This window comes from Malurus melanocephalus, unplaced genomic scaffold (assembly GCF_030028575.1).
Source record: "Malurus melanocephalus ecotype Western Australia unplaced genomic scaffold, MMel_1.1 scaffold_143, whole genome shotgun sequence".
NCBI classification, from domain to species: domain Eukaryota; kingdom Metazoa; phylum Chordata; class Aves; order Passeriformes; family Maluridae; genus Malurus; species Malurus melanocephalus.
The window spans coordinates 575063-589987 of record NW_026623375.1 but is presented as its reverse complement, the minus strand read 5'-3'; the positions used below and the strand labels follow the sequence as shown (position 1 = coordinate 589987).

Below are 14925 nucleotides of genomic sequence, written 5' to 3'. Positions count from 1 at the left end.
GCTTGGCTCGGGCCTGCCCCGCTGAGGGGGCCGGTAACCGCCGGGGCTGCGGGACGCGACCGCCGCTGGGCACAGACCCGCGGGACGCGGCTTTCGGGGGCCACCGGCCCGGGACCGCCTTCGGGACCGCCCTGCGACCGCCCCGGGACCACCCCAGGACCGCCCCGGGACCGCCCCGCCACAGCTCCGGGTCCGCCCCGGGTCCGCCCCGCGTTTCCGGGTGCGCGGCGGGGCCGGGCCGCTACCGCTCGGTCTGTCCCCCGCTGTCCCCCCGCCGTCCCGGCCGTGACGATGGATTTCTCTCGGTTCCTGTCGGACGAGTTCGAGGTGAAGGGCTGGGTGAACGCGGCGTTCCGCGCCGTGCAGCAGGAGGCCCCGGGCAAGGTGGACGCCCACGCCGCCACGCTGGTGATGAAGCTGCAGCTCTTCATCCAGGAGGTCAACAACGCCGTGGAAGGTGTGGGGCCGGGCAGGGGGCTCTGCTGCTGCGGGATTGTGTGGGGTCGGATCGGTGTGGGGTGTGCGGGCCCGGTTCAGCTCTGCCCGTGTTCTCCTGGTATCTGTGTATCCCTCTGGATCGCTGAGGAGCACAGGGCGCGATGGGCAGACCTGTGCAGGTTGGCATCACGGCCTGGACAACCTTACCAGGGACAAAGGAATCCTCACACACATCTCGGGACTCGTAGTTATTTACCAACACATCTGCCTTAAACGCTGAGAAACAGCAGCTCCTGCCAGCACTGGGTTAGATGGGATAATAGGGGAAATTTATTTTTAAAAAGGGTTGCCCAGCCTTGGCACAGGCTGACCAGGAGAGTCCCTGGAAGGATTTAAAAGCTGTATTGATGTGGCACTTGGGCAMATGAGTTAGTGATGGCCTTGGCAGTGCTAGGAGAACAAGACTGGCTTGTTGGGAACAGTTGGACTTGATGGTCTCARAGGGCTTTTCTAAATGATTCCACATACTCAAGTACCTACTCAAAATTAAAAGATGTAGCTGAAGATTTGTTGTTTGATGTTTTGCTTTGTTGTCTAGTGTTGGGTTTTTTACATACTAAAGATTAGATAAGATTATTGAAAGACTCACCTGTTCCTACAAGGGCTTTTACCCATCCTCACTGACTGSTCCATGTCCTTGCAGAAACAAGCCATCAGGCTCTCCAGAACATGCCCAGAGTCCTCCGGGAAGTGGAAGTCTTGAAACAGGAGGCAGCATTCCTTAAGGAGCAGATGATCCTTGTTAAAGAAGATATAAAGAAGTTTGAAGAGGACACAGCTCAGTCCATGCAGGTCAGATCTTGTCTTTGTGTTTATCTGCAACTTGTGAAATTCTAAAAAGGTTTTAGGGTTGCTAATATGAAATAATCTTGTGAACTCAAGATAGACAAAACCAATTCTTGTAACACTGGTAATGGAAGGATGGGTGTGACACAGACCTGTGCAATATGCATGTCCTGGGGAGCAGCTGCTCAGGTGTTGGTTCAGAGCTGCTGGTACCTGACTGGGGACACTGGTTTCTGCCTGGAGTGCAGAGCATTTTCAAGCAAAGTGGATACTAAGAGTACAAGACCAGAATTCAAACTAACCTAAACTAACCTTCTGTTATTTGACTTCAAGAGATCATTTTACATGTCTATCTAGCTCCTTCAAACCATTCCTTCTTGTAATAACATAAACTTTTCATACCTTTTTTTTTAAATTGGAGCAGAAAATAACTCCCAAGTATCTGTGACAGTCATATTTTGTTTCAGTGGGGAACATAATATTGTGGTTTYTTTCTTCAGGTCCTGGTAGAGATTGACCGAGTGAAGTCCAGGATGCAGTTGGCTGCCGAGTCGCTTCAGGAAGCAGACAAATGGAGCACACTAAGTGCAGATATTGAAGAGACACTTAAAACACAGGTAAACACTGAACTATTTGGTCTCTGTGCCTCCAGCTTTTCAGGGAACTGTGTTTAAAAGTTGGATTTTGAAGTAACTGTGAAACATGTCYCTGGTGCTGATGCTGTCTGAGGTCACCATTGGTAACAGGCTGCCTTTCCCTGCTGGCAGGACGTGTCCCTGATTTCAGCCAAGCTGACGAGCATGCAGAACAGTCTGGCCATGCTGGTGGACACGCCGGATTACTCAGAGAAGTGCGTGCACCTGGAGGCACTGAAGAACCGGTTGGAGGCCATGGCCAGCCCTCAGATTGTTGCTGCTTTTAACTCCCAGTCTGTAGGTGAGCAGCTCTTGGTGTCATTTACTATCAGCACAGAGTTTATTGCCTTTGAAACGGTGTTTGGGTGGAGAGTTGATGTCCTGAAGGCTCCCGCCGCTGGGTCGTGAGCTCCTCCTGGTGGAGCAGATGTCCTGGAATGTTTTGGGCTCTGCAGCTGCCTGCAGACCAGTGCTGCTTTCACTTTCTTACCRTTTGGGGTACTTGTGGCCACTGCAGGAAACAAGAAGATTACAGGCTGGTTTTATGGGTCATGTGGATAAGCGAGACAGAGGTGCTGCTCAAATAAGCAGAAAGGCCCTGGTTTTCTGTTGTCATGGTGGTGTTGGGCATTGCTGTTACAGTTTGGTGGTGCAATCAGGAAGGAAATTTGTTTGGAAGTGTTCTGACTTCCTACTACTTTGTGAAAGCAACTTTATAAATTCTCCTTAGAGAATTTGTCTTTTTGGGCAGTTCCTTATGCTCTTCCTTCTCTGTGTTGCTGTCAGTGCTTCTGAAAAGTARCTGTTGTGGTTGTTGACACTCACCTTTTTGCACCTTGAGGTCCTGGAGGGATCTGGGGCTGGGTCTGGGTTACAAACCAGACTTTTGAGGAACCTGTGTTTCTAAGCTCTGTGCAGGAGCAACTGTGCCATGAGTCAGTCTGAGGCACAGGGGTCTGTTTGAGGACAGGTGAAAGCAAAGCTGAGGCCTTTGTCAGGTATRCATTAGGTTTGTAAATGCTGGCTTGTTTCTGGAAACTAATTATTTCCTTCTAGGAAAAGCTCTGGCTTTATCTGGCTTTAATACTAGATGTATTAATACTATGTGGTGGTTAAGAAGTTAAATTTATTCCTTGTGTCTGCTGCCTGATCTTGTTTGAGGATGGATTTTAGGCAGTTCTGCTCCTGTTTGAGAAGATATGCAAACAAGAGATGAAGTTGTCTCTYTCTGTGTAGACCATTGTCCCTGCTCCCTTGGTAGAGGATTTCTTTCTCAGACTGATGTCTCACCCTCAGCTTTGAGGCTGATCCTGATGSCTGTTATTTTGTTTTGTTTAGATCAGGCAAAAATGTTCGTTAAAGTCTTCACTGAAATTGATCGGATGCCCCAGCTTCTTGCTTATTATTATAAGTGTCACAAGGTAAGTGTTTTGGTAACATTTTAACATAGAGAAATAAAAATCAGAATTCTTGCTGGGCTCTGACTGCAGAGGGAGCTGCTGCCCCACGGATCTCAGCTGTCCTGTTGTGGGGGATGGCGCCTATTCCTCTGCATGTTTCCTTCTTTGACTTCTCTTGCTGGMTCTGACCAGCTTTGGTAACTCCCCATGTTTCAGGAGTAATTCTTGTGTCCCGTCCTGCAGCAGACACAGGATATGTGTGTTCTGCTTGATTTCTCTGTGCCTCATGGCTTTGCTTTGCTTTCTGTGKATGTGGCTAAAGTTACTGTGCAGTAACTTTATTACTGCAACTTGCCAGTTGATGAYTTCTGTAAACTCTTTTCAGGCAAGATTAAAAGTTGGAATTCCAGACAGTTCTGTAGCCATAACCTGAGCTTCAAATTTCTCACATGACTGTGACTTTTGGGGATTAAGTTCAAGGCTGGAGCTTGCCAAGTATTTCAACTATTATGTGGGGGTATCAGTTGCAATCTCATTTTATGAGTAAAATACCAATGTTAATTAAATCTTYGAATCACTAAGAAGCCTCAAGCTTCATGCTGAAAATCTTTTCCTTCTGTKGTGCTGAATTATATGTTACGCTGAAATGTGGAGAGGGGAGCCAGGGTGAGCCTCACGTTTTGGCACAAGTGCTGTGCRTGGGGAGTGCTGGGGTTGGAACAACAAAAACAAGACCTGTGGCCTGTCAGTTTTCCTCTCAGATGGTTCTGTTCYCCATCAGGTGCAGCTGGTGGCCGTGTGGCAGGAGCTTTGCCAGAGTGACTTGAGCTTGAATCGCCAGCTGACCGAGCTGTAYGACACCCTGCTGGGGACCTGGCACGCCCAGCTCCAGTGGGCAGCACAGGTGAGGTGACAGGTTCATGCTGCTGCAGGAACAGGAGAGGACAGGMTGGGCACCCTCCCATTCTCACAAAGCTCTGAAGAGCTCATGGCTACTYGCCCTGAGTTACACTCTGTGCCTGATTGGTGCAAGATGGGATTTGCAACCCACTTTCTGTTCCTCGTCCAGCCCTTGCAGACAGGRTTTGAGCTCTGGTGTTCCACCAACAGCAAGGTTGCTGTGTTATTGACATTAAAGCTGCTCTATCACTTTCATCTGTATCTTAAGTTAAAACTAATTTGTTGGTGTTGCAAATGTGTTCTGTTGCAAGAGATTTGAAATGCCTGAATTGCTTTATCAATTGGCCTGGAGGAAGCCCTCAAGGTCACATTGGACTGATGCATGCAGCTCTGTGTAAGATATCTGAGGGCTTCCGTTGTCACCCCTTGGAGKCTGTGTGCTTGTTTTTCCTGCCAAAAATAATGTAGGATCAAAAAAAGTTTTTGTCCTTTAGTAAAATGCAGAAATAAGTTCATATTGTCGAGCCTGTAAGAGTTTTTCATCCATGAAGGGTAAGAGATTCTTATCTTCATGTCACAAAGCCAGTGTCAGTGCAAGGCCTGTGCTGCAGAGGAGCTCAGTGTTTCCTTGAAATGTATTTTTTCTGCCTGATGATTCGATGTGACTTGCAGGTCAGATGTCAGGTTACATTTTAGCAGATATTCTTTGAGCTGGGGGTTGTGAGAAATGTCACGTGTGGCACAGCTCATGTCACCCGGTCTCCTGTTTTGCTTCTGCTTTCTGAAAAAACTCCTGGACCTTTTTGATGGTAAACCCAGCTTTCAAAGCAAATGGGCAGAATAGCTGATGAAAAAGTCACAATGAAGGCTGTAACAAGTTTTATGCTTGTGGACTGGCTTATTCTCAGCTGATTACAGGCTTTCTAGCCTTTCCAGTACTGCGTTCAGCCTATCTGACCAGTAATTTGGCTTGTGAGCTAGTCCTGTTTCTTCATATTTTACTGATTCATGTTGTTTCCCAACACAYCTGTGTAAACTGAGTGCTCTGTTTCAAATGCCCTCTTCTGCCAGGTGTTTTTTGAATCACTGTAGTACCTGTGTTCTTCTAAATTCAGTTTTTGACCTGTGCCTGTCTTCTAGTTTCTGGGTGGTTGTACTCAAAGCACAAAGGTAAATATGTGCTGTCCTAGAGTTACAACCAGGCTGTCCTGTGTGCTAGGTCAGCRTGGGTCTTGCAGCATTAGCAGACTGTTTCTGGGGTTTTTACCCCTTGTGAGGTGTAAAATTTTTACCCCTTGTGAGGGTGATTTTTACCCCTTTCAGATTTAGGAGCTGCCTGTGCTCTCTGCTGCTGTGTGCTCCTTTCAGGTAATGTGCTTTTGCCAACAGCTGTTCTGCTGCCACAGGTTTTCAAGAACCCCTATGAAATCGTGACTGTGCTGTTGATTCAAACCCTGGGAGCTCTGGTGCCTTCCATCCCTGTGTGYCTCAGCACTGCCATGGAGAGGACGGGCCAGGACACCAAGCTGAAYCAGCTGCTGGAGCTGCACGATGCCACCGTCCACTTCGCCAAGGGGCTGGAAGTAGCCATGCTGCCAAACCTGAGTAAGGCTCTGGCACTGAATTCTGTCATTCTATGCTGCCCCTTTGTAAAGTCCCATTGTGGGATTTTGTTTAGTTTTAGGTGCAAGGAGGGATTATCTCTTCTAAGTAATGCCCAGTTACGCAGCACTTGCACCTTTGTGTGTGTGTGTGTATCTTACACTGGATCTATTGACACAACACTGAGTTTCCTGAAGCAGTTCTGTSCTGAGCACACTGGCTCTGCAGGGTAAATAGCATTTAGCACTTCTTCTTTTATGAGTTTTACTGTTTCTTCTGTCTCCCAGATGAGGAAATGTCTCCAGGGAGGCAGCGAGACCCATTATGAGAGATCACAAAGCAGAAAACTTGAGGAGTTTCCTGGAATTGTCACACCTCACTAAACAAGACAAAACCTGCTTGAAGGCTGCATCCATTGGATGCTTGTATTGGATTTTSTAGTTTTTCTGTTGCTACTGACTTAGGGTTTAATCAAGTGACAGCGCAGGCCAGTATTTTTTCCGAACCATTGGTAGTTTATTCYCAGCTGCATCCTCAGTGTTTGATTCCAAATGAGCTCTGTGCTTTCCCATCCCTGGGATGTTTGTCATTTTGGTTGTGACTTGCTGAGTAATTCTCACAAACCACACAGCAGTGAGGTGCTGTGTTTGCACAGGTTTACGCCTGACTTGAGCTGTTGCCTATTTGTAGTCCCTTATGAATTTCATGGGGCCTTTTCAAAGGCTGGCTATGGGAAAATCCAAAATTAAAGCTAATGGAGCATTTGTGATGCGGTGCTTCCTGTGTTTGGTTCCTCATAACATTGTCTTGAGCTGTTTAAACCCAGATTCTTACTTGATCCTGTAAATTATGATTGCTGGGCAATGTCAGGGAGTGTGACTGTGTCTGTTGTCTGTCTGGTTGCATACACGTCAGTCATTTTGTAGCTTAATTTGTGGTTCATTACAGAAGTTATTAAAAAGGACTTGTCAGATTATAGAAGATGATGAAACAGGAAGACCACTGTTGAACTGTTACCTGACCATGTTTAAAAAAAATCCTGAAGCCTTTATTTCCTTCTCTTTTACTGTGGAGTAAGATGTTTGAGAAAAGAAATAGCTCAAGAATGGAAGGGCCAGGTGACTCAGCTGAGGAGAGTCAAACCAGTTCCTGCRTGTGTATGTGAGGGGAGGGCTCAGCTGTGATTCATGGGATAATTCAGGTTGGAAGGGACCTTGGGAGATGATCTTGTCCCATCTCCTGCTCCAAGCAGGATCTGCTGTGAGGTCAGACCATGGCACTTGGCTTGCCGTTCAGTCTGGTCTTGAAAATGTCCAMGCATGGAGGGTGCTGGCTTTGAACAGACTGCTCCATTGCTTTCCTGTCCTCAGGGTGTAAAAGTCTTCTCTGATATCCATGATTCAAAGTAATTAAGGCTTGCTGCAGGTTTGAGTTTGGCAAAGCTTTGTGAGAACAGCTGGTGTCCAGTTCTGATTTGAGCAATAATCATTCAGCCCTGGTTAGTGTTTGGGTTGGCAGCTCCCTGCTCAGCATGGCATTGAGAGGCTGAGTTTGTGCTTCACGTTCAGCTCTGGTTGATGAACACTGGCACAGTATTGCTGAGTGAATTGAATTAGTGTCAATTACTTTAAGTGCGAGCCAGGCTTTCTGATAAATGAGGATTGCCCCTGTTTGATGTCGTGGGAGTAATGTGTTTCACTTCTCAGATGGTTTCAATTCTTCTTCTGTAGGTTGGAATGTTTGATAGATTTTTGTCACCCAGGCTGTTTTGGATCAGTGAGTGATAATTTTCCTGAGACACTTGTTGAGGTAGAACATCTTGGTTTTAGGAAGCAGGTAGAGATAATAATCTTGTTTCTAAAAAAAATAAAAACCCCAGTCTGTGTAGTTGAGATTGAAGCTGTTGGGCAGCATTCCAAGCCTGTGCAAGGCAGCATGCGCTAGTGGAAGAACTGCTGCATGTAGGTTGAAATGAGGCTTTCAGYAACATTTTTATCTCTTTGTAAACTAAACATCTGATTCTTTGTAGAGGAGCAGAACCTGGTGAAAGTGACGGAGCTGGTGGAAGCAGTGTATGCTCCATACAAGCCCTATCAACTCGAGTATGGAGACCTGGAAGAAGAGAATCTCCTCATCCAGATCAGTGCAGTGCCCTTGGTAATGTATCAGCCTTTGCTCAGCTGCACAGGGAGAAGCTGAAGCTTCCACTAAATACAGGGGTTTTTGTCATAGTTGCTACTCTTTTTTCCTCTCCTTTTTGGTAATATTTCCTTTTCTTTTTGTCAAAGATTCTGTTGCTGGCAGAACTGCTTTTCATTGAAGACCTGGTGAATGCGGGGTTTGGCAGCCTGGCTGTTTTTGCAGTCCATGGGCAGGAGGGTGGAAGCACTGGTGTGGTTCTGCTTTGGGAGTTTCACAGGAATGGAGGATACCAGAGTGTTACACAAAGTGTCTTTTCTTTAACAGCGTGGAAGAAGAGTCAGGCTTAGCTTTGTTGTTACTTTTGTTATTTAGGAGCATTGGGAAGTGATTGATTGTGTCCAGGAGCTGAACCATTCCGTCAACAAGCTCTTCATTCTGGCTGCTGGAGCCATCGACAACTGTGTCAAGCTCACGGATGGCCTGGGRGTGTGTGGGCTGCTGAAGGCCCTCAAGGCCCTGTTCTCAAAGTAAGCTGCTTTTAGGTACTGTTGCATTTATCTTGAGCGAGCAGTGAGTGTGCGGTCTGTGGCCAAGGACTTTGTAGTTTATGGAAAACAGCTGAGATCAGAAGGTGTCTCTGACTGTGTCATGAATCACCAGTATCCCTCTTGCTGCTTCATTTGAGCACAGGCTGTTTTCTAGAGGAAAAAGGAAGATTTTATGGCTAAATCAAAAACTTACCAGCTGTTTTACATTCTGGTTGGGCTGAGTCTTCATTTTTAATAAATACTTTTGAGAGGGAGGATGTTTCCCAAAATGAAATAAGGCAAATTAGCCTGTTGAAAGTAGGTCTCAGTGGGGAAATAGGTCTGGAGGTTGAACCTGATAATCTTGGAGGTATTTTTTAACCTTAGTGATTCTGTGAATACACAGTCACTGGGACATGTGTTCTCACATTCAGGAACTGCYTGTAAGTGTGAGATACCGCAGGGAGTGAGGTTCTCTCTTAGTTCTTGTCTTAAAGTATCACTTTCATATTCCCATACTGATTGACTCTTTATTCCTTCATGGTACTGAAAGAGCTGCTCRCAAGGTATGAATCAGGTATTGCTGCCCTGTGGGAAGGGGGAAGGGGAAAGCAYAAGTCTGATCTCACCTTCTTTATAGGCAATTACAGAGCAATGTACATGCCTCCAGCTTATGGGCATTATTAAAAAGAAAACGGGGGGTGTGTAGAAAACAGAATGTTCTCCTTTTTATCCGTGTTCTCATCTGGGGAGTAGCTGAGAAAACAAATTCATGAGATCGTTGTCACCATCACCATGTTCCTGGAGTAAGGGCCAACTGATGTTGGAGTAGCAGGAGCCTTATCAACTTTTCCTGGTCTTTCCTAGGAGATGGTCAATGTAGTGGTAACTAAAATGTCATATTCTTTCCTTCTCAAGGGCAGGTAGATCTCCTGTTAATCCACATGGAACAGAGACAGCCCCACAGCATCTGTTACATTCCTTGTCTTTTGGTGTAGGCTTGAATGGGCCGTGACTGATCAGTTCTTCCCATCCACCTGTTTGGAGTGTAAGCAGAGTGTCTCTTCTGTACTCCTTGTAGTATTTCTGGTTCTTGTTTGGCCCTTGCAGAGGACTGGCTGAGCAAATCACAGGACATGTCTTTGTKCTTCTCCCCAACCTGTTCTCTTATGCTGGTGCTTCTCTCTGCTCTATTTCTCACTACAGGTATACATCTGACTTCACAAACACACTGCAGTCAATAAGAAAGAAATGTAAACTGGATGATGTTGTGTCAGATTCCCTTTTCCAGGAGGACTGGACTGCATTCCAAAACTCTGTCCGGTAAAGGGTTTGGTTTTTGGTTTGTTTTTTTCTTTTTGTCTGGCTCAGAGCTGATTTTTTTATCGAAGCTGAAAGGGAACTGCTTGGGGTCAGTTTACACAACTTCTCAGCACAGAACACAGGGCTGAGCTCACTGTGCTGCAGTGCTGCCAGAAGCACCAGTGTCGGTGATTGGTTTCAGGTTGCTCCTGGCACAGGGAGGGCTGTGGGGCTCCCCACCCTGCTTAGAGCAAGGCTGCATCTYATATCACTTGTAATATTAGCAGCTCTTAGAATTTTTCCCAGTGRTTCTGAGCTTTCCCCATGATGACAAGAAGTAGCACGTGGATGAGGCCGTTGGGCAAAAAAATTCAGTGCGTTATCAAATGGAGGCAGAGTTAATCACCAAATAGACTCTTGACAGCTGTGTGGGCTGTGGTTTGGCTATGGCATTTCATCATTACCTGGCATGGGTCTGAGATGGGTTCTCTGAGGGGAGTTTGGCAATATCTGCCTCAAATCTCACAGTGTGTTTTTGTCTTGCTCTTTGCCAGGATAATTTCCACTTGTGGTGAACTCCTTCATCAGTGTGGAGACTTTGAGCAGCAGCTGGCCAACAGGTGAGCACTGCTGACCTTAATTCATGAGCTGTCAACCTAGGAACCAAGCTAAAAGAAAACAAACCCCAAGGTGCTTTGGTGCATAGACCATGGAGGGAAAACCACCACTGATTCCCCCTCCCCATCCTTTGACATGTCAGAAATGGGGCACAGACTGTTCTCCCAAGAATCCTTTTTCCTTGGATGCCTGGCTGGCCACCAATGGGCTGTGAGATGGGGATCAGGAAGGAATTTTCCACCAGATCCCATTGTCAAGATCCTCACTGTTGTGGCACRGGTCATGAATGACGTGCTGAAACGAGTGTAGGTGTGCCTTACTGATGGGTTCCCTGTAACCTGAGGAGTGCAGGCATAGGCAGCACGTAGATCTTGCTACTCCTTGTAAGCAGCACACTGCTCAGCCTGTGGTACCCTGAAATGCTCGGTGTGACTCGAGTAGAGCACAGCAGTGCTCAGTGTGCTGGGTGGGGCCCACATGGTCCCAGAGCACAAACCCCTCTGTCCCCTCAGCACTTCTGCAGCTGGTGAGTTGCACAGTAGACATGAGGGTTGGCTTCATTTGGTGTCTCCATCAGTGAATGCTGTCCCTTGAAATCACACAAGGGCAGTGCTGGTCCTTGGGCCAGCAGGAGGATGGGACTGTTGAGTCCAGAGGATTGTGCTAGTGATTTTTGTGTACTTGTTTTCAGGATTTTGTCAACTGCTGGGAAGTATCTCTCGGACTCCTACAGCCCTTGTAGTTTCTCTGGCTTTCAGGACACCAGTTCTGCAGAGAAGAAGAGCTCTGTAAAAAATCCCTGGCAGGAATACAATTACCTCTTGAAGGAGAATCCATCAGAGTATGCCAGCCTTATGGAAACACTTTACACTCTCAAGGTAGGCCTGGTGCCTGGAGAKCCTGCCTCTGCCACAGTGTGCTCTTGGGCCTGCATTTGGTAGATGAGACCTGGATTCCCCCTCCAGTCTCTGATGACTTTTCATGCTGGGCTGCAGCCTTTCCTGGGCTRTGTTCCAAGTCTTCTACAGAGACACTGATACATGGAGAGATGAAATGTCCAAACCCAGGAAATCTGGACATGTTCCATCTCTCCCCAGATCCTGGCTCTGTTTTGTGAACAGGCCCTTATCAGCTCAGGTGAGGGAGATTTTATCACAGTGAGCATTGGGAAATTTGTGCTGGAGCCATCTCAAATTCTGGAGCCGACACACCACCTTCTGAGGCTTTCTCTGCCATTTAGGCTCTGCTGCCATGTCCAGTCTGAAACAATTCTGCAGGATCATTCATGCATGGATCTGTGAACAGGGTAGAATGACTCTAGTTATCTTCTCATGGATCTAAGTTATGTTTGCCATCGCTGGTCACATGGAGTAGTGAATTCAAGGTTATGAGTTCTTTATTTCCTCAAAATGTTTTGATTTCTTTTTCACTTGGTTTATCTGCAACTTTTGCAGTTCTGCCTTCAGYGTCATGTGTTTGACTTTAAACCTTGACTAAACTGTCCAGTTCCACAGGTACTCTTCATGTAGAACTCACTTAATTCCATGCAGGGCATCAGTTRTGCCCTTTGAGTAAAAGGCAGCCTTGCCATCTTCTCTGCAAGTCTCTCAGTATCCAGCCTGTGCCAGACCCTGGTGTGGCTGGAATGTGATGCTGATTCCTTGTCCTGCAGTTCAGGGAGCAGTGACAGTTTGTGTCTTGAATAACTGCTTGGAATAGGTCATTCCAAAGGAAACAGGCTGTACCATCACAGAGGAGAGCTCTGCTGCACAAGAATGGCCTCATAAAACCTCTGCAAGCATGTTAACACACTCCCTCCGTGGCCACTTTAATGACTTGTGTATGTAAATGTTTTTCTGTCTATGTGTCAGGAGAAAGGCACCAGTAACCACAACCTGCTGTCRTCGTCACGAGCGGCCCTGAGCCGCCTGAACCAGCTGTCCCATCACCTGGCCTTCGACTCGGTGTTCCTGCGCATCAAACAGCAGCTGCTGCTGGTTCCCAGGATGGAGGTGGGCACTGGGGACCTTGGGCTGAGCTGAGCAKGCAGGGTTTACCTGGGGGTTCCCTTGGGTCAGTGTTGCTTACCTTTCTCCTGCTCAGAATGGTGCCGCATTTCTCCCACGAGCTGCAGGCAGTGGAAGAGTTTCCTTTCCCTCATGCACAGCCTGTGCTGCACACACAGGTTTGCAGGCTCTGGTGTTTGTTTGAGGTGTTGCTTTTCTAACCCGTGTGGCATGTTTCCCACAGGGAGCTTGGTGGAAGGAGGGTGGGTGTTTTGGGCCTGAGGGACAATATGGGAAACAGTTTTCTCACCATCTGTGTTCTGCTTTCTAAAATCCCTTGGGTAGTCACAGTTCATCTTGTGGGGTCACCCCTTTCTGAAATACTGACAGGCTTCATGCACTTGGGAAGCCGTAAATTCATCCTGTACTTTCTGCCTGACAGGGCTGGAGTTCTGGTGGCATTGGTGAGACCCTGACAGATGACCTACCAAACTTCAGCCTGACYCCTCTGGAATATATCAGCAATGTAAGAGAACTGAACTCTTTCTGCTCTAGAAAACAAATTGCTGGGAACACTCCAGAGAGCAAAGATTTGCTTGRAGTAGCAGCTTTATGTACAGATCTTTCTTTCCCTGAGTGTTTCAGTGACTGCTTCTCTGACCTTGTGAAAAACTATTTCATGTACCAAGTGTAATGATGCACGAGAGCCAATTTGTAGATGAGTGAGTGGCTGTCAGGCACAGCCCTCTGCTTTCAGGTGTATTTACTGCAGGTGACTTTTTCTCTAGTAGAGGACTTGCCTCACATTTGTTCAGTGACTCAGCTTTTGGTGCTTTTATTCTAGATTGGCCAATACATTATGTCACTTCCCCTGCACCTTGAGCCATTTGTCACTCAAGAGGATTCTGCTTTGGAACTGGCATTACATGCTGGAAAATTGCCGTACCCCCCAGAGCAAGGTAGGGTGAGATCAAAGGCTTGGAGTGKCTGAGAAAACTTCCCCATCCTGACATTACACTGGTGGGATGTGTTACAGTGACAAAACTATCGGAGATCCCTTTCCTATCACACTGTTTCTTCCGAGAACCCATTGGTAAAACCCAGGAGGAGCCTCTTAATAATGAGTAAAACTTTCTTTTGATTTTGTTCAAACTAGAAGCTTTGGCTTGGTCTGTGTGGGTTGGGTGTTCATTAAAACTGTGGTTTGGAGTTTGAAGGGTTCTGTYGGGTTTTGGCTCCTGTCCATGCTCCAGGGGGCTGTCCTTACCTGCTGTGTCACTAATCCTGCTGCAGGTAACAGCAGTAGCCACATAATACTTTTCCCTGCAGGTTTTCACTGTACCTGATATACTGGGCATAGTCTCTTCATGGTATTATTTCCATAGACAGTGAAGCAAGCACAGAGTTTGGTATTTACAGTCTTCCYGGAACCTTCCAAAAATATGCTCTTAGTTTGGGCTTTTGCATTACTATTATGTCRCCCTAAAGCATTTGCATGTTTTAATGGCTCGTTAATTTTCAAAACACTGATGGACACAGAATGCCTGTGAATCCTTGTCRCTGCAGTGGTTTGAAAATTGCTCCTGGAAGGGGATCCCGTAGGAGGTGCCAGGCAGTGTCCCCTCCCTGCTGGTCACCCATCAGCCCTCTGGAAGGGACTTACCTGGAGAGTAATCCAGGGGAGTGTTGTCACTGTCAGTGCTATACAGCACAGGGAGAGTACATAACTGCTTTGATTACTCCCAAACCARCTGATAAACTCTGATCCYCTCCATGKCCTGTGGAAGGAGCAGRTCAGACCTTATTAYCCAGTTAGGATCRTGTGCTGTACAAACACAGCAAAGGYGGGTCAGCGTGCTGGCACCTAACGGGGCTGTCTGTGCAGGAGATGAGCTGCCCGAGCTGGACAATGTGGCTGATTACTGGCTGGGCTCCATCGCCAGAGCCACCATGCAGACGTACTGYGAGGTCATCCTGCAGATCCCACAGCTCACCCCACACTCCACCAAGCAGCTGGCCACGGACATTGGTGAGCACGGGCACGGGGTCCTGGGCACGGCTTGCATCACACATGGGCTGCTCTTGTCACCATTCAGGGTTTCTACCTGTGCGGTGGATTCCAGCCACACTGYTGGTGCCTGTGGGTGGGAGCTCTCAGTGACAGGATTCCTTCTGTCATCAAGAACAAGGGTGTATTTCATTTCACAGTGTCTATTACCAGTTAAATACAAATTTTTGCTTAATCTTGCAGATTACCTCATAAAYGTGATGGATGCCCTGGGCCTCCAGCCATCACGGACACTGCAGAACATTGTAACTCTGCTGAAGGCCAAGCCAGAGGAGTTTCGCCAGGCTGCCAAGAGCCTGCCCCGCAGGATGGCCGCTGGCATCGCAGCCATGAGGGGCTTGGAGGGTTAGTTGTGCCCTCCCTGCCTCTGGCATTGCAGCCATGAGGGGCCTGGAGGGTTAGCTGTGCCCTCCCTGCCTCTGGCATCGCAGCCATGAGGGG

General features: G+C 47.5%; 1 protein-coding gene across 1 annotated transcript; it reads left to right on the top strand.

Moving 5' to 3' along the window:
- The first annotated feature begins 190 nt into the window (after positions 1-190).
- Positions 191-14919, top strand: COG7 (component of oligomeric golgi complex 7). The gene is made up of 17 exons (XM_057371183.1): positions 191-457; positions 1142-1290; positions 1785-1901; positions 2052-2220; positions 3258-3340; positions 4101-4223; positions 5626-5824; positions 7851-7978; positions 8336-8490; positions 9697-9813; positions 10347-10412; positions 11102-11288; positions 12282-12422; positions 12859-12942; positions 13261-13375; positions 14302-14445; positions 14668-14919. Exons 1-17 carry the CDS (start codon positions 292-294, stop codon positions 14832-14834), a joined length of 2310 nt encoding a protein of 769 aa, XP_057227166.1. The 5' UTR covers positions 191-291; the 3' UTR covers positions 14835-14919.
- The last annotated feature ends 6 nt before the right edge of the window (positions 14920-14925 follow it).